At 41.2% G+C, this 18,932-nt stretch overlaps 1 protein-coding gene across 3 annotated transcripts in view; it reads right to left on the bottom strand.

The window, feature by feature from the left end:
• The window catches only part of LOC122550502 (solute carrier family 15 member 1-like), a 65,068-nt gene that overhangs the window by 17,056 nt on the left and 29,080 nt on the right, over positions 1–18,932 (bottom strand). For all 3 annotated transcript variants that reach the window (XM_043691322.1, XM_043691324.1, XM_043691323.1), the window contains 8 exons: positions 16,799–16,881; positions 10,085–10,171; positions 7,492–7,581; positions 5,155–5,199; positions 5,034–5,066; positions 4,850–4,938; positions 1,446–1,527; positions 414–536 (listed from right to left, as the gene is read on the bottom strand). In XM_043691322.1, the coding sequence (XP_043547257.1) occupies positions 414–536; positions 1,446–1,527; positions 4,850–4,938; positions 5,034–5,066; positions 5,155–5,199; positions 7,492–7,581; positions 10,085–10,171; positions 16,799–16,881 (632 nt within the window). The remainder of the gene's footprint in view (positions 1–413; positions 537–1,445; positions 1,528–4,849; positions 4,939–5,033; positions 5,067–5,154; positions 5,200–7,491; positions 7,582–10,084; positions 10,172–16,798; positions 16,882–18,932) is intronic.

Genomic DNA, 18,932 nt, shown 5'->3' with positions numbered 1-18,932 from the left:
CAAGGAATGGATGCACTTGACATCGAGGAATTACACCAAAATTCACTAGATTGATTCTTGGATGGTAGGACTGTCCAGCGGGCAGAAATGAGAGAACTGGACCTATACTCTTTGGTGTTTGGAAGAATGAGAGATGATCTCACAGAAAAGTACAAACTTCTTAGAAGTACAGACAGAGTAGGTGCAGAAAGTATGTTTCTCCTGGCTGTGGGTCTTACCAGAGGACAAAGTCTCAGAATAAAAGGCAAGCCTCCTTAGATGAGGAGGAACGTTTTCACTCAGAGGGTGATGAATCTTTGGAATATCCACTGATTGTGTATTTTTTTGCACTGCTTTCCCAATAGATTCAATAATATTGCTGGATGATATATCTAAAAGCGATTACTTGAAGGGAGCACATGATTCCTACACACCTCTGATGGTTTCAGTGAATAATTCTTGGAAACTCCGTTTAGTGTTACATCGACTGACAAATTACCAACATTGACGATTTTAATTTGACTTTGATCAGCAGCAGGGAAGATCGGAAGTGTTTTCTGCAAAGAAAGAGACAAGATGCAGCTGGGAACATACTGTATAATTATAATGACAGTTGAGACCAAGACTTTTATACTGAACATTTTGTCTCCTATACTACACCACTTCTATACATAGGCTGCAATTATGTTTTTAGTTTTGAAAAGTGTTTAATGAATAAAAAGCAAGCTTCCTTAAACGTGTCACAACAAGATCTCATTGGTCACAGAACTCTCAATATTTCTTTTAGATTGCAATTACATCGCCTTTGGCTTCTTCCACAAGTAGGGAGAGAAGTGGAATTCTCATCAAAATTTCTGTTTAACAACCAGAAAAGGCTGAATGGCCTTCTGTGCTGTAATCCCAAGGCTTTTTTTCATTGGCTCCCTGACTTTACACAGAATGAGTGGCCAATCAGTGGCCAAGATCCTTTGCAAGTGAGAGAAACAGAAAAGGGAATTGATACGGTGGTTATTACAAGGATGTTTCCCTTGTTGGAAAGCATTCCATCACACTCCTGACTTGGGCATTGTAGGTGGTGAACAGGCTTTGGGGAATCAAGAGGTCAGTTACTCACTGCAAAGTTCCCAGCCTCTGACCTATTCCTGCATATTTCTGAGATTTACTCATGGGCTTCGCTTGCATCAGTAAGTGATCACTAATACCTGAAGACTCAGGGCCAGCTCGGTGTATACCTGGAGTAAACAGGTCATATTGAGGTTTGGAGCCTGCAGGATGTTCAGAGATATCTCTTCTCTTCCTCTCATACATTGTCACTCTCCTGGAGAATGTGGGGAGCAGATTATAGGTCCTTTGTTATTCTGAAGTAACTGCAACCAGCACAATACCTATGCTGTCACTGTTCTCTTTCTCTGCCAACTGCACACCACCCCCAACCTCCCAGCCTCCATTGATGTCATGGTACTCACATCAATTTGAAGTTGCACCAAAGCAGCAACAATAAATGCTAAAGCTGCAAGAAACATCCCGACTGTCATCTTTCTTAGGGGCCTGAAATCAACACAAACAAAATGCAGATATGAATTTTACAGCAGGCAAATTAACCTTTGGCCCAAATGGTCCGTACATGCAACACATAAAACAGTGACTATTCTACAAACATCAGGCAGTATATCAATGTAATTAGTACATTCTCTACCCTCTTTGCATAAGCCTCCACTCACCCTTCTTCATCTCAATCTGTCAACGTATCCTTCTATCCTAATGTGTTTGCCTTGCTTCCCCTTAAATATATACAATCTTCATCTCAACAGCTGTCTTTGGTAATAAGTTTAATTTTCTTTCTGCATAAAAAAAATTTCACCTCAATTTCTTGCAAACGATATCAATGACTATCTTATATTTATGGTCATTAGTTTTTAATTTTCTCAGAAGTGGAAACACCTTCTCTATGTGTGATTTAGTGAACCCTTTTATAATTTTAATCTTTTATAACCTCTTTACAACATAAGCTAACATAATCAACATTCAGCCTTTTCTATTCTAGAAAGGGATGGAGCTCCAGTCTGTGCAATCTTCCCTGACAGTAGAAATGTTAAACGTAAATAATGTTATTATGACAATGCTTTAGCATGAACTTTTTTGAGAATTCCTATTGAAAGAATTGTGGAAATGATTCACTGGAAAATACTGAGGAGTTACCTGGACTCAAAAAGGGCACACTAAGACTTGTATTTTAAAGTTAAAAATCCCACAACACCAGGTTATAGTCCAACAGGTCTATTTGGAAGCACTAGCTTTCAGAGCACTGCTCCTTCATCAGGCGGGTTGTCAGGTGGTGAAGGAGCAGCACTCCGAAAGCTAGTGCTTCCAAATAAACCTGTTGGACTATAACCTGGTGTTGTGGGATTTTTAATTTTGTACACCCCAGTCCAACACCGGCATCTCCAAATCATTGTATTTTAAAAGTATTTTTTGGAGGTTACGTGGCTTAAACAAACTGCATGGAAATCACATGCCTGGATTTATGATTGTCAGGAGTTAGTTTTTGCTGAAGGGATCCAGGCTGTGGAGAGAAGAGTTATTCAGCTCATTTTCTAACTTTCTGAAAAAAGCCTTTTCGAGGTTCCAGCCTGAGTCTTATGCTGAAAAGTCTTTGAAAGTGTTCTTCATGACATTTTCTCAACAAACTGTGTCTGCAAAGTTCCCTGTGAAATTGTCTTTGTTTAGTGACAGCAGTCTACTGAAGGCTGACTGAAAGCCATCTTAAACATTTCGTTTTCTTCCAAGGACTAACAAGTATTGATCAAAGTGTTCTTTTAGTCTCTGCAATGAAAAAAACACTTTTTGTTTGTCTCTGTATATTGGATTATTTATAAGGGTTAATATTTGCACTTTCAAACTGTGTGTCAATCAGATTTGCATCTGTGTTGAAGTCTTACTTCATAATAAACCAATAATTTTGTTGATTATTAAAGAAACTTTTGATGGATCTTTTATTTCTAAGCCTAATAGAGATAATGTTCTAACTGGCCATATCTGTAACTGGATAAAGCATTCACCCAGTTGTGATTAGTGGACCTTAGCAGTAATATGTTGATTAGGTTTATTACCTTGATTGTGTAAATGGCAGGTTCACAGGGTAATTTGATTTGTATTGCAAGGTACAACAAGCAAGTATTATGTAGAAATAATGTGCATCTGACACGGTTTTTTTCAGAACCTCTAGTTTACATTGTACACCTTATATATCCACCCTTCGGCATTTTGCAATCTTGCATATATAATAGGTCATCATTCCTGACTGTGGCAAATAGTTGGCATGACATACTCTGTCATTACTCCCTTTCCCATGACATTGAATGAAACTGTAATTGTATTTGCCCTCTTTTTAAATATTTTCCTGGGCATGGTACTTCATTCATTAAGCACTTTGAGACGTCCAGTGGTTACAAAATGTGCTCGATAAATATATGTTCTTTATTTCTTTAATTTCTGTGCTAACTCTGAAATATTCACGTTTAGTGTAATGTTAAATTCACCTTGTATTGCCATTTGGCTATTCATATTGACCATAAGATTACATCATACACGGGGAGAATGTGCAAACTCCACACAGTCGGTCGCCTGAGGCGGGAATTGAACCCGGATCTCTGGCGCTGTGAGGCAGCAGTGCTAACCACTGTGCCACCGTGCCGCCCACTATTTTCTGTGCTAATTTCTGTGCTAACTCTGAAATATTCACGTTTAGTGTAATGTTAAATTCACCTTGCATTGCCATTTGGCTATTCATATTGACCATGAGATTACATCATAAGGATTTACTAGATTTAGACTTGTTCCCACTTGTGGAAAGTCAAACACTAGGGATCATAAATAATGTTAGTAATAAAAATGTGAAACTGTCACCTGTCTAAATGCCAGTATAAAATGTTCTTGTTCTTTCCTTAATTCTGGCTGGTCTAATATGGTACTAGACAATTCCAGGATGGTGCATGTCTACAGAGAGGGCTAATTTATACAATTGGGTGAAGGAAACTTATATTTTCCAGCTCAGTGCTTAAAATGGAAATCCTACCCAAACAGAAATCTCCCTCAACAGGCTGCAGATTGTAATCAAAGTATACACTGCCATAATTAAATACAATCATTCAGCTAAGTTAATATATGTGTGAACACAAGCACAATGGTTTTACAAATTAATTTTTTAAGTGACTATTGTCTAATTGTTTTGCCAGTCACCACTGAACGACAAGCTGAATTTATTTAGCATCCTGAGATGCTTCATAGGAGTATGTTCAGATTAAATTTGATACTGAGCCATGTAAGGAAATAGATTAGCCAAAGAGGTAAGTTTCAAGAAGTGCTTTAAAGGGGCAAGGAGAGGTAGGGGGCTGGAGAGTTTTAGGAAGGGAATTCTAGAGCTCTGGACATCTGGTGGTACAACAATGGATAGTTAAGTGATGAAAATTGGGAATACTGTAGAGACCAAAATTGGAAGCGCGGAGCGATTGTGAAAGTTAGTACGACAGGAGAATGTTACAGAAATAGAGAGAAGCGTGACAACATGGAGAGATTTGATAGCTGAAAGCAAAGTCCCTAACTATGGAATGAAATTAGTAGAGGATGCATGAATGGCCAGAATTGGAGAAGCAGTGCATTCTGGGAGAATTGTAGGTGAGAGAGAAATAGTCTTATCCACAGATCCATATTGGAGTTCGAGCCAAAATTTATCTGCCACATGGATTCAGTATCCACAGTGGTCAGTTTATCTGGCGTACACCATATTTACCCTATTCCAATCTGCCAAGACTCCAACAAGCCAATGCAGAGTTCTGAAAGGATTATTTCTCTGCCACATTGTTACACTCACGTGAAGTTGAAGTTGCATTTAGCAATCAAGGGATAAACGAAACCATCGACAATCGGAACCAAGATCAAAATGAGGATTGGGTTGACTGTCTGTGCAAAGGTCAGAAGCAAAATCAATCAGATCATTCCAAGAGAACCAGCTGCTTCATACTGAGAAATGAAATGGTAAAACATCAATTACACACCTGCATCTGATCAGGTTGAATGTCAATGGCTCCCTGCACAAAAGAAAAGTTTAATAATCAGTACAAGTCCAATAAAAACATTTTAATTGTTGTAAGTGCATCATGTTAATTAGTATCTTACAAAATCTCCATCCATCCTGGTTGCTTGAAAGGTCCACCTCGAGCCCTGTAGGAAAATCCACAATCATTAAAGATCACAATTCTTCACAAGAGATTAGAAATTAGTTAGTTACATCATACACAAAATCTTGGGCACTAAAACTAGACTTTCAGTACAGTATTGAAGGGTGCTGAAATATCAGAGGTGCTCTCTCACCTCCATCCAAGGCCCCAAAGGAGTATCCACATCCATCGAAGTTTCATCTGCACTTCCACACGTCATTTATTGTATCCGTTGCTCCCAATGCGATCTGCTCTGCATTGGGGCGACTGGACGCCTTCTCGCAGAGTGCATCAGAGAATATCTCCGGGACACCCGCACTAATCAACCCCACCACCCCGTGACCGAACATTTCAACTCCCCCCCGCCTGCTCACTCTGCTAAGGACATGCAGGTCCTGGGTCTCTTCCACCACTACTCCCTCACCACCTGACGCCTGGAGGAAGAACGCCTCATCTCCTGCCTTGGGACCCTTCAACCCCGCAACATCAATGTGGACTTCACCAGTTTCCTCATTTCCCCTCCCCCACCTAACCCCAGTTCCAACCTTCCAACTCAGCACTGTCCTCATGACCTGTCACACTTGTCAATCTTCCTTCCCACCATCCACTCCACGCTCCTCTCTGACTTAACACTTTCACCCCCACCTCCATCCATCTATTGCACTCTCAGCTACCTTCTCCCCAGCCCTACCCCCTTCCATTTATCTCTCCACCCCCGAGGCTCTCAGCCTCATTCCTGATGAAGGGCATTGGCCTGAAACATCAATTTTCCTGCTCCTCGGATGCTGCCTGACCTGCTGTGCTTTTCCAGCACCACTCTAATCTTGACTCTATTCTCCAGCATCTGCAGTTCCCACTTCTGCCTATCAGGGGTGCTGTCTATCAGATGAGACCCTAAACCAAGTACCCGTTTGCCCATTCTGATGGACTTGAAAAGTTTTGTGGCATAATGTCTGACTCCACAAATGTGAATTTAGGATGGTATGTTGTCAGGGGTGGAGGAAGAGCACCCTGAGAAAGCAGAGTGAACAACCAGCAGTTATGATCCACACTGGTACTGATGACATGGGTAAGAAAAGGGAGATGGTCCAGCCGTCACAATTTAGGGAACTAGGTCAGAAATTAGCAAGCATAATTTAAAAGGCAGTAATCCCCAGATTACTCTTGGTACCACCTACACACAAGTATGAAAATAGGAAAACAAAGCAAGTGAATGTGTGGCTGAAAAGATAATGCAGGAAGAGAGCTCTAGATTCCCAGAATATTCGAACAGCTGTGCAGAAGATGAGATCTGCCACTGGGAAGGTCGTACCTTAATAGAGCCAGGGCCTGATTCCTTGCAGGACCATTTGCTAGTGTCATTCGGAATAGTTTAACTAATTCAGTAACATGTGGGAACAGAAAGTAATAACAGCAAAGAATACCAATGTAATCAGCATACTGGGAGAGATAGTTAGTGTTAGAGTATGAGATATTACATTATCATGTGGGATCAGAGTAAGGGAGAAGTTAAAGCCTATATTAGCATTATAGTGCCTGTATGTGAATGCACATATTGTGGTAAATAAGATTGGTGAGCTACTGATGCAGATTGTCATGCTGACATATGATGTTATGTCTATAACAGATTTGGCTCAAACAAGGATAAGACTGGGCATTAAATATTCCCAGAGTTGAAAAATGTCGTGCTGGAAAAACACAGCAGGCCAGGCAGCATCCGAGGAGCAGGAGAATCGACGTTTCGGGCATAAGCCCTTTTTCAGGAATGAAGCTGATGTGCCTGAAGAAGGGCTTATGCCCGAAACGTCGACTTACCTGTTCCTCGGATGCTGCCTGGCCTGCTGTGTTTTTCCAGCACGACATTTTTCAACTCTGGTAATCCAGCATCTGCAGTCCTCACTTTCTCCTATTAAATATTCCCAGCACAGATAGGAAAAGAAAAAAAAATGTAATGGCATTGAAATAGGTGAACAGTACCAAAGAAAGAGAATGAGGGATTAAGGACAAAATCAACTTGGCTAAAGGATCTAAATGCAATTTCTTTGCTCAGTGTAACTTATAGGGTAACAAATAATGGGAAGGACATAGAGGAATAAATTTGCAAGGAAATTACTGAGAAAACATTTACGATTTAGTGATTACCCATATTGTAAACTTTAGATTTGATACAGAAAAGAACGAGGAACAATTCAAAGTAAGAATAATTTACTGCATGACAGCCAATTTCAATAAGGTAAGAATAGATCTGACACAGATAAATTAAAATCAAAAACTGGCTAGCAAAACTGTAACTTACCTGTTGGTCAAATAAAGCCCAGAACATAGGCAATGGAAGATACAGAAACAACACTTTCAGCACCATCTTGACCTGAGCAATCAAATGTTCCTAAACCAGTTGATCAAAAAAAAACAACAATGAGACACAGGCAAAGGGACTCCTTTCAGATTTATCTATTTCCCAAGACAGGATATGGGTGGACTGCTGACTATCAGGCTTGATGACACCAATTCTCTCACCATGAGAAACAGCGAATGTGCATGAAGCCATTAATGATGGAGATATGTTCACTACACACAGTTACAATTTCAAATATATTACACCAGCTTACTCATCAAGAACACTGATCAGCAATAACAAGTCCATCATGGATTTCAGCTTTGTGTTACATAGTTGCTGACATGTTTTCCATTTTGATATGTTTTCTGTGCTGATATGTTTATCACACAGACAGATACACCTCACAGACACAGATACATTCACCACAGAGACAGATACACCACACAGACACTGACACATTCACCACAGCGACAAACACACCACAGAGACAGATACACCACAGAGACACAGACACATTCACCACAGCGACAGACACACCACAGAGACAGATACACCACACAGACAATGACACATTCACCATGCAGACAGACACACCACAGAGACAAATACACCACACAGACACAGACACATTCACCATGCAGACAGATACATCACACAGACAGATACCACGTAGATACACCACACAGACAATGACACATTCACCACAGCGACAGACACACCACAGAGACAAATACACCACACAGACACAGACACATTCACCACAACGACAGACACACCACAGAGACAGATACACCACACAGACACAGACACATTCACCATGCAGACAGATACATCACACAGACAGATACCACGTAGATACACCACACAGACACAGACACAAACACAGACACATTCACTGCACAGATATAAGTACATGGGAATGTCATGGCTCAGTGGTCTTATTGCTGCACTGTTAGTCTAGAGACCCAGGTAATGTCTGGGTACCTGAGTTCAAATCCTGCCATGGCAGATCCTGGAATTTGAATTCAATATAAAGAAAACCTGGAATTAAGAGTTCAATGATGACCAATTGTTGGGAAAACCTATCTAGTCCTTTAAGGAAGCAAACTGCCATCCTTACCTGGGCTGGCCTGCATGTGACTTCAGAACCATGGCATTGGGGTTGACTCTTAACTGCCCTCTGGGCAATTAGGGATGAGCAATAATACTGGCCTATACATTAATGTATAAATAAAATTCACTACGGAGTCATGTTTATTTTGTGGACACTTTTGCCATGCCGACATGTTTACTCTGTTCATACATTTATTATGCTGACTTTCTTTTCCAATGGGCTTTCTAGGATTTTGAACACTGCTCGTTTCTTGAGTTTTTCAGAATAACAAGACCATGAGGTTGTGACTTTAAATTAGAAATATCATTATTAAAAATATTGACAAGCATCATTAGGCCTCAGACAAAGCTTCAGCTACATGGAACCACTAGGTAACCTGAAATGTACTCCTTCATGCAGGAAGGATAAAAGGATAAAGGAAAGTTAGATAAGAGTATTGAAAATTATGGGCGGGTTTGAATTGAATGTATGGTGTGAAATGTTTCTATTGGTGGGTAACTATAGGATATAAATTTGAGGTAATTGGCAAAATGAACAGAGTTCAGGAGAGTCTTCTTTAATACAGTGAGTCGTTATGTTCAGGAATGTGCTAACTGAAAGGGCATCAAAGGCAGATTGAATTTAACGTGAGCAAGTGCGAGGTCTTGCACTTTGGCAAAAAGAATAAAAGCATAGACTACTTTCTAAATGGTGAGAAAATTAATAAAGCCAAAGCACAAAGGGATCTGGGAGTGCTAGTCGAGGATTCTCTAAAGGTAAACATGCAGGTTGAGTCCGTGATTAAGAAAGCGAATGCAATGTTGTCTCTTATCTCAAGAGGGTTGGAATATAAAAGCAGAGATGTACTACTAAAACTTTATAAAGCTCCGGTTAGGCCCCATTTGGAGTACTGTGTCCAGTTTTAGGCCCCACACCTCAGGAAGGACATACTGGCACTGGAGCGTGTCCAGCGGAGATTCACACGGATGATCCCTGGAATGACAGGATTTCAGAACAGAAATGTGGAGGCATTTCTTCAGCCAGAGAGTGGTGGGCCTGTGGTATTCATTGCCACGGAGTGCAGTGGAAGCCGGGGCGCTAAATGTCTTCAAGGCCGAGATTGATAGATTCTTGTTGTCTAGAGGAATTCAGGGCTACGGGGAGAACGCTGGTAAGTGGAGCTGAAATGCGCATCAGCCATGATTGAATGGCGGAGTGGACTCGATGGGCCGAATGGCCTTACTTCCACTCCTATGTCTTATGGTCTTATGGTCTTATGGAATAGGAACTTTCAAAAAGCAATCGGACAAAGTCCTGAAGGGGAAAAGGATTGTCAGGCTATGGGGTAAGAAATCCTATGGGAATTAATAGAGAGCTCCTTTGAAAAGACAGAACAGGCATGTTGATATGATTCTACAATTGGAAACCTACGAAAGTAATACTTAACCCCAAACTCACATCATATTTCTCTGCAGCCCAGTCCATAAAGTGCTCCCGTTTGGGATATTGGTTGCTACGATGCTGGAATCTGTTCTTTAGAGCAAACTGTTGAAAAACAATGATTTAAAATAAATATTATTGACAATGTTACATTGCATGCTAAAGGAAAGCTAGCCAAGTTAAGCCTGGCATTTAATTGTTTACTCACACCTACGGGATACTATCAATGGAACAGAGGGAAAATGGTAGGTCAGTATGTGTTGGTGGGACATGGATTGATATATTTGAGTTTCCAACACCAGTTTCCTTCCATGCATGGGATTTGGCATTTAAAAATATGATGCCAGAATTTTTCAGCATCAGGGGCAAGCTGTTAACTTGAACTACAATATTTCACCTCTGGAGACCCCTATCTTGAACACAGATGATTTTGAACATTTTGAATATCAAGTATTTTACAGCACTGGAAAGGCCATTCAGCCCATGTGGCCTCTGCTGGTGTTAATGCTCCACACAAGCTACCCACCAATCCTTTTCATCTGATGAGTAGCCTTCTGTTTCAGTGACTCAATGGATTGTATAGACATTTATATTACATAGACAATAGCATTCTCACCTCTGAGTCAAAGCTTTGTATTTTCGGTTTCAAGGACAGAATCACAAGCTGTCCAGTGCACTATGAGTGCTGCAGTGTCAGAGGTACTCTCTCTTAGATAAGATATTCAATTCAGATCCTCTCTGTGCTGTCAGGTGCAGGACCCTGGCCACTATTTCAAGCAGGGTCAGTGATTGCTCCCTGATACCTTCGCCAATATTTATCCCTCAGTGAGCAACATGAAAACTGATTATCTGGCAAATATCACATTGCTGTTTGTGGGAGCTTGCTCTGCACAAATTGACTGGAACATTTTCCTCATTATATCAGTTTATACATGATAAAAACACTTCACTGGCTATAAACCAATTTGAGATATCTGTAGTTGTTAAAGGTAGCATACAGGGGCAAACCTTCAATCCTCCTATTTTCTATTTCTGAGTTTTAATGCAAATGTGTTAATCACCTCAATTTTTCCCAAAAGTCTGCATTGTGATGAGGCTTTCTTCATGTTATGTGTGGGGCATGTTACAGGCAGATCATGGAAACTAATTGTCCCAATTAATAAGTAATTCCGTTAATGTTTCGTCTGATGACTACCAAGATGGTGGAAAATGAACTAGATGGAATTTGGAGTTTATTTAGCCATTAGTTCCAATAGGATGTGCTGGTGTGAATTTGCCAATCCCATTTCATATAAGACCTTCGATGAGGAAACTGCAAATCTAGCTTGCATGGCACACGGCATGAGAAGTTAACAATATTTTGACTTCTACTATACACCAAGCATCAACAGTGATATGTATACACCTGTAAGTTCACAGGTTAGGGAGTAACCAGCATGGGAACACGTGCCAAATATTGGAAGATTATTGAGAAGTCAAAGGCATTTGAGACTTAATGTCTAACCCGATGTGGTAGATAGTGCAGAGATGTAAGGAGAGAGCAACTTGAGAAAGCCAGGAAGAAAAGTTTGGAGACAAAGAAAAGGGGAAGAAAAAAGTCAATGTTCCTAAGCCTGATGGTGTGCTGGACATAAAGTTGTCTGTTCTGCAAATCACCATATAGTAAACCAACATGGTGGAAACTTCTGTGATCAAAGGTCTGAGTAACACGAGAGAATCATTGCAAACTGTGGCTATATTTCCGCAATGGATATAATGTCTAGGCTATTTCTTGTGGAGCAATGCAACATTAGAGACCATTGATATAATAAGCCACTAATAATTAAAATCAGGAATTCATGAGAAACTTCTTTATCCATGCAGCAAGTGGTGAGAATATGGAAGTTGCTTAAAGAGTGATTGAGAGGACAAGCAGAGGAGGATGACAGATAGAACATAGAACACAGAACATAAAACATTATAGCGCAGTACAGGCCCTCCAGTCCTCGATGTTGCATCGACCTGTGGAACCCATCTGAAGCCCATCTAATCTACACTATTCCATTTTCATCCACAAGTCCATTCAACGACCATTTAAATGTCCTTAATGTTGGCGAGTATACTACTGTTGCAGGCAGTGTGTTCCACATCCCTACTACTCTCTGAGTTAAGAAACGACCTCTGACATCTGTCCTATACCTATCACCCCTCAATTTAAAGCTACGTCCTGTCATGCTAGCCATCACCATCCGAGGAAAGAGGTTTTCACTGTCCACCATATCTAACCCTCTAATTGTCTTGTATGTCTCAATTAAGTCATCTCTCAACCTTCTTCTCTTCAACGAAAACAGCCTCAACTCCCTCAGCCTTTCCTCACAAGACCTTCCCTCCAAACTAGGCAAAATTTTAGTAAATCTCTTCTGCACCCTTTCCAGAGCCTCCACATCCTTCCTATAATGCGGTGACCAGAACTGTACACAATACTCCAAGTGCAATCGCACCAGAGTTTTGTACAACTGCAGCATGACCTCATGGTTCCGAAACTCAATCCCTCTACTAATAAAAGCTAACACACTGTATGCCTTCTTAACAACCCTGTCAACCTGGGTGGCAACTTTCAGGGATCTATGTGCCTGGACACCGAGATATATCTGTTCATTGACACTACCAAGAATCTAACCATTAGCCCAATACTCTGCATTCCTATTGCCCTTCCAAAGTGAATCACCTCACACTTTTCCACATTAAATTCCATTTGCTACCTCTCAGCCCAGCTCTGCAGCTTATCTATGTCACTTTGTAACCTACAACATCCTTCTTCACTATCCACAACTCTACCGACCTTAGTGTCATCTGCAAATTTACTGATCCATTCTTCTATGCCCTCATCTGGGTCATTTTTAAAAATGACAAATGGCAGTGGACTCAACAGATCCTTGCAGTACACCACTATTAACTGAACTCCAGGATGATCTTTCCCATCAATCACCACACTCTGTCTTCTATCAGCTAGCCAATTTCTGATCCAAACCGTGAAATCACCCTCAATCCCATGCCTCCATATTTTGTGCAATAGCCTACCAAGGGGAACCTTATCAAATGCCTTACTGAAATCCATATGCACCACATCGACCCCTCTATCCTCATTCAACTGTTTAGTCACCATCTCAAAGAACTCAATAGGGTGTGAGAGGCACAACTTACCCTTCACAAAACCATGTTGACTATCCCTAATGAACTTATTCCTTTCCAAATGATTATAAATCCTATCTCTTATAACCTCTTCCAATACTTTATCCACAACTGAAGTAAGGCTCTTTGGTCGATAATTACCAGGATTGTCTCTACTTCCCTTCTTGAACAAAACAACAACAGTTGCTATCCTCCAGCCTTCTGGCACTATTCCTGTAGACAATGACAACATAAAGATCAAAGCCAAAGGCTCTGTAATCTCCTCCCTGGTTTCCCAGAGAATCCTAGGATAATTTCTATCCAGCCTAGGGGACTTAGCTATTTTTATACTTTCCAGAATTGCTAACACCTCCTCCTTGTGAACCTCAATCCCATCTAGTCTAGTAATCTTTATCTCAGTATTCTCCTTGACAACATTGTCTTTTTCAAGTGTGAATACAGACGAAAATATTCATTTAGCACTTGCCCTATCAATCTCTGACTCCAAGCACAACTTCCCACTACTGTCTTTAATTGGTCCTAATCTTACTCTAGTTATTCTTTTATTCCTGATATACCTGTAGAAAGCTTTAGGGTTTTCCTTGATCCTATCTGCCAATGACTTCCCATATCCCTTCCCGGCTCTTCTTAACTCTTTCTTTAGGTCTTTCCTGGCTAACCTGTAACTCTCAAGCGTCCTAACTGAGCCTTCACATCTCATCCCAACATTAGCCTTCTTCTTGCTCTTGACAAGAGATTCAACTTGCTTAGTAAACCGTGGCTCCCCTGCTCAACAATTTCCTCCCTGCCTTACAGATACATACTTAACAAGTTCATGCAGTAGCTGTTCCTTGAATAAGCTCTACATTTCAATTGTTCCCATTCCCTGCAGTTTCCTTGTCCATCCTATACATCATAAATCTTGCCTAATCGCATCATAATTGCCTTTCCCCCAGCTATAACTCTTACCCTGCAGTATATACCAATCCCTTTCCATCGCTAAAGTAACATAAGTGAATTGTGGTCACTATCACTAAAGTGCTCACCTACCATCTGGTCGGGTTAATTACCCAGTACCAGTTCTAATATGGCTTCGCCCCTCGTTGGCCTGTCTACATACTGCGTCAGGAAGCCCTCCTGCATACATTGGACAAAAACTGACCCATCTAAGGTACTTGAACTATAGTATTCCCAGTTAATAATTGGCAATTTAAAGCCCCATAACAACTACCCTGTTGCTATCGCTCCTATCCAGAATCATCTTTGCTACCCTTTCCTCTACATCTCTGGAACTATTTGGAAGCCTATAGAAAACTCCCAACAGGGTGACCTCTCCTTTCCTGTTTCTGAACTCAGCTTATAATATCTCAGTAGCCAAGTCCTCAAACGTCCTTTCTGCAACCGTAATACTGTCCTTGACAAATAATGCCACCCCCCCACACCCCCCTCCACCTTTTACCATCTTCTCTGTTCTTCCTGAAACATCTAAATCCTGGAACCTGCAACAACCATTCCTGTCCTGTCTCTGAAATGGCCACAACATTGAAATCCCAGCTACCAAAACATGCTGCAAGTTCACCCACCTTATTCCGGATGCTCCTGGGGCATTGAAGTAGACACACTTCAAACCAACATCTTGCTTGCTGATGCCTTCATACCACCTTGAAACCTATTTCAGATCTTGCTACTCTCAGCCTTCTGTATACTTGAACTACAATTTGGGATCCCACCCCCTGCTGAATCACCTAAACTACCAAGAATCTTACCACCAGCCCAGTACTCTTTATTCCTATTGCTCCTTCCGAAGTGAATCACTTCACACTTTTCCGCATTAAACTCCATTTGACACATCTCAGTCTAACTGTGCAGCTTATCTGTGTCCCTCTGTAGCCTATAACATTTTTCCGCACTGTCCATAACTCTATCGACTTTAGTGTGATTGGCACATTTACTAACCCATCTTTCTTTGGAAGGCCCTCATCCAGGTCATTTGTGCAATAGGCTACTGTTGGGAACCTTGTCAAACGCCTTACTGAAATGCATATGCACCACACCAACTGCTTTATCTTCATGGTTATCATCTCAAAGAACTCAATAAGGTTTGTGAGGCATCACCTATCCTTCACAAAACCATGTTGACTATCCCTAATCAACTTATTCCTTTCTAGATGATTATAAATCCTATCTCTTATAACCTTTTCCAACACTTTACTCACATTCAAAGTAAGGCTCACTGGTCTATAATTACCAGGGTTGCCTCTACTCTCCTTCTTGAACAAGAGAACAACATTTGCTATCCTCCAGTCTTCTGGCACTATTCCTGTGGACAATAATGATAAAAAGACCAAAGCCAAAGGCTGTGTAATCCCATCCCTGGCTTCCTAGAGAATCCTAGGATAAATTCCATCTGGCCCAGGGGACTTATCTATTTTCACACTTTCCAGAATTGCTAAAAGACCTCCTTGCGAACGTCATCCCGTCTAGTCCGAATAATTGAAGGAGAAAGGAATAGAAAATGATGTTGAGGGATAGTAAGTTAGGAGGAGGATCGTGTGAGACCTAAGTGCCAGCACTGATATTTTGAGCTAAATGAGCTGTTCTGTGATATAGAATTCTACGTTGAAGGTAATGCTTTCAAGTGGTTGGACATTGTAACTCAAGTTAGCAGTTTGTTCCCATTGTCAGGAAACCGTGAACATAAATCTTTAAGTGCCTAATCCAAAACTAATTCAAAGCATGTCTTCTCCCTGATGAGCTAGCTATTTCAAGCATGCTTCCTTATTTTGCATTGAGTTCTCCATGGTGAACTTTAAATCATAATTTGTCATACTTCCCCATTGTGTAATATTGTTCTCTCCACTACCTTTTTGCAAAATTGCACGTCATCCCATGGCTATCACAAATAAAAATGCTGATATATTCTTTTGGCACACACAATGTCCAAGGTGCAAGTTTTGTTTCCTAAGAGTCAGCTTACAAGGAAATGGTAACATTAGAGTTAGGTGCAGCGCTCAAAATATAAATGTCTGTGGAATGATCTAGAGAGATGACTTCAAATCCCATTGCAGCAACTAGGAATTTAAAATTCTTCAATTAAACCAGGCACCAGCATTGAGCTGGAGGTACTTGTACCTTTATTGATTAGAGACTAACCAGCATATGAAAGTAGACCAAACACCAAAAGATGCTAAGTCCTCAGTTGCTGAGGGGAATTAATTAAATAAATTTGGGTGGCCATACAGCTGTCAGATTGTCATTAAAAACATTTGGGTCACCAATATCCTTTGATCTTAAGGGAAGGGAACCTGTTGACCTTATCTGGCCTGGTCTATATGTGACTCCAGACCCATAGCCAAATGTTGGCATTTAATTGCCATCAGCAACAGCCTTGCAATGAAGGACAATAACCTTTCGGCCACTCCACTGGCAACCACATACTGTGAGTTCATTAAAAAATATAATTTTGCCACAAACACAAAACAAAAATTCTGGGAGAAGCCAATAAGCATCATCACCTTTCTCAGTGTTCCATACTGACATGATCATTAACCTGTAGTACTTAATTTCAGTCTTATCACTTACCCATATGCACTTGCAAACTTTAAGCATAATATTCCCCTCGGGTGTAGATTTCCTATACAAAGGACTTCCTCCTATAAATACAACTGAAACACATAACATGACATGGTAGGTAGATTTAAATTGTTTTGCCTGATATAACATGAAATGTATATATCCTTCTTTGATAACAGCATGGAGTTTTCGTGCCAAGAATGTGCATTGAGAAATCACATATGGGAGGGTTTCCATCTCTGACAGTCTCTCTGGGGTTTAACCACATATACTCCACCTCAAACTCTCCCACCCAGTCAAACAGTACTCTCACCTCCTTCATGTTTTCAGAATAAGGAGTTGGACTAAGTAGCTAGCTCTTTCAAAGAGCTGGCAGAGATATGATTGGCCAGATCCCCTCTTCCCGCACTGTATCATTCTATGTGAGCACATACAAGAAAAAATGTAATCATAAAGTCTTTACATCTCTTACAATAGACTCTAACTCTAACATCAACTCAACTCCCACCAACCCTGAACTGTTATTTTATTCATACATGAGATGTGGATGTCCCAAGTTCCCCTTGAGAAGGTGGTAGTGAGCTGCCTTCTTGAACTGCTACAGTCAACCTGCTATGGGTTGACCCACAATGACATTAGGGAGGGAATTCCAGGATTTTGACCCAACAACAGCGAAGGAACAGTGATATATTTCCAAGTCAAAGGGTGAGAGGCTTAATAGAACATAGAACATAGAACAATACAGCACGAACAGGCTCTTCGGCCCATGATGTTGTGCCGAACATTTGTCCTAGCTTAAGCACCTATCCATGTACCTATCCAATTGCCGCTTAAAGATCATCAATGATTCTGACTCTGCCACTCCCACAGGCAGCGCATTCCATGCCCCCACCACTCTCTGGGTAAAGAACCTACCCCTGACATCCCCCCTATACCTTCCACCCTTCACCTTAAATATATGTCCCCTTGTAACACTGTTGTACCCGGGGTTAAAGTCTGACTGTCTACTCTATCTATTCCCCTGATCATCTTATAAACCTCTATCAAGTCACTCCTCATCCTTCGCCGTTCCAATGAAAAAAGGCCTAGCACTCCCAACCTATCCTCGTACGACCTATTCTCCATTCCAGGCAACATCCTGGTAAATCTCCTCTGCACCCTCTCCAAAGCTTCCACATCTTTCCTAAAATGAGGCGACCAGAACTGCACACAGTACTCCAAATGTGGCCTTACCAAGGTCCTATGCAACATCACCTCACGACTCTTGAATTCAGTCCCTCTGCTAATCAACGCTAATATACCATAGGCCTTCTTACAAGCTCTATCCACCTGAGTGGCAACTTTCAAAGATCTATGAACATAGACCCCAAGATCCCTCTGCTCCTCCACATTACTAAGAACCCCACCGTTAACCCTGTATTGTGCATTCTTATTTGTCCTTCCAAAATAGACAACCTTACACTTGACAGGGTTGAACTCAATCTGCCACTCCTCAGCCCAGCTCTGCATCATATCTAAGTCCCTTTGCAGCCGACAACAGCCCTCCTCACTATCCACAACTCCACCAATCTTCGTATCGTCTGCAAATTTACAGACCCACCCTTTGACTCCCTCTTCCAAGTCATTAATAAAAATTACAAACAGCAGAGGACCCAGAGATCCCTGCGGAACTCCACTTGTAACTGGGCTCCAGGCTGAATATTTACCATCTACTACCACTCTTTGACTTCGACCGGTTAACCAGTTCTCTATCCAACTGGCCAAACTTCCCACTATCCCATGCCTCCTGACTTTCCGCATAAGCCTACCATGGGGAACCTTATCAAATGCATTACTAAATTCCATGTACACTACATCCACTGCTCTACTCTCATCCACATGATTGGTCACCTCCTTCAATAAGACTTGTAAGGCAAGACCTACCCCTTACATATCCGTGCTGGCTGTCCCTAATCAAGCAGTGTCTTTCCAGATACTCATAAATCCTATCCCTCAGTACCCTTTCCATTACTTTGCCTACCACCGAAGTAAGACTAACTGGCCTGTAATTCCCGGGGTTATCCTTATTCCGTTTTTTGAACAGGGGCACAACATTCGCCACTCTCCAGTCCCCTGGTACCACCTCAAAAAATTCCAGAAGATT

Source organism: Chiloscyllium plagiosum, chromosome 6 (genome assembly GCF_004010195.1).
Source record: "Chiloscyllium plagiosum isolate BGI_BamShark_2017 chromosome 6, ASM401019v2, whole genome shotgun sequence".
Classification (NCBI taxonomy): Eukaryota; Metazoa; Chordata; class Chondrichthyes; order Orectolobiformes; family Hemiscylliidae; genus Chiloscyllium; species Chiloscyllium plagiosum.
Note: the sequence above shows the minus strand (reverse complement) of the source record. Positions and strands in the feature narration are given on the sequence as shown.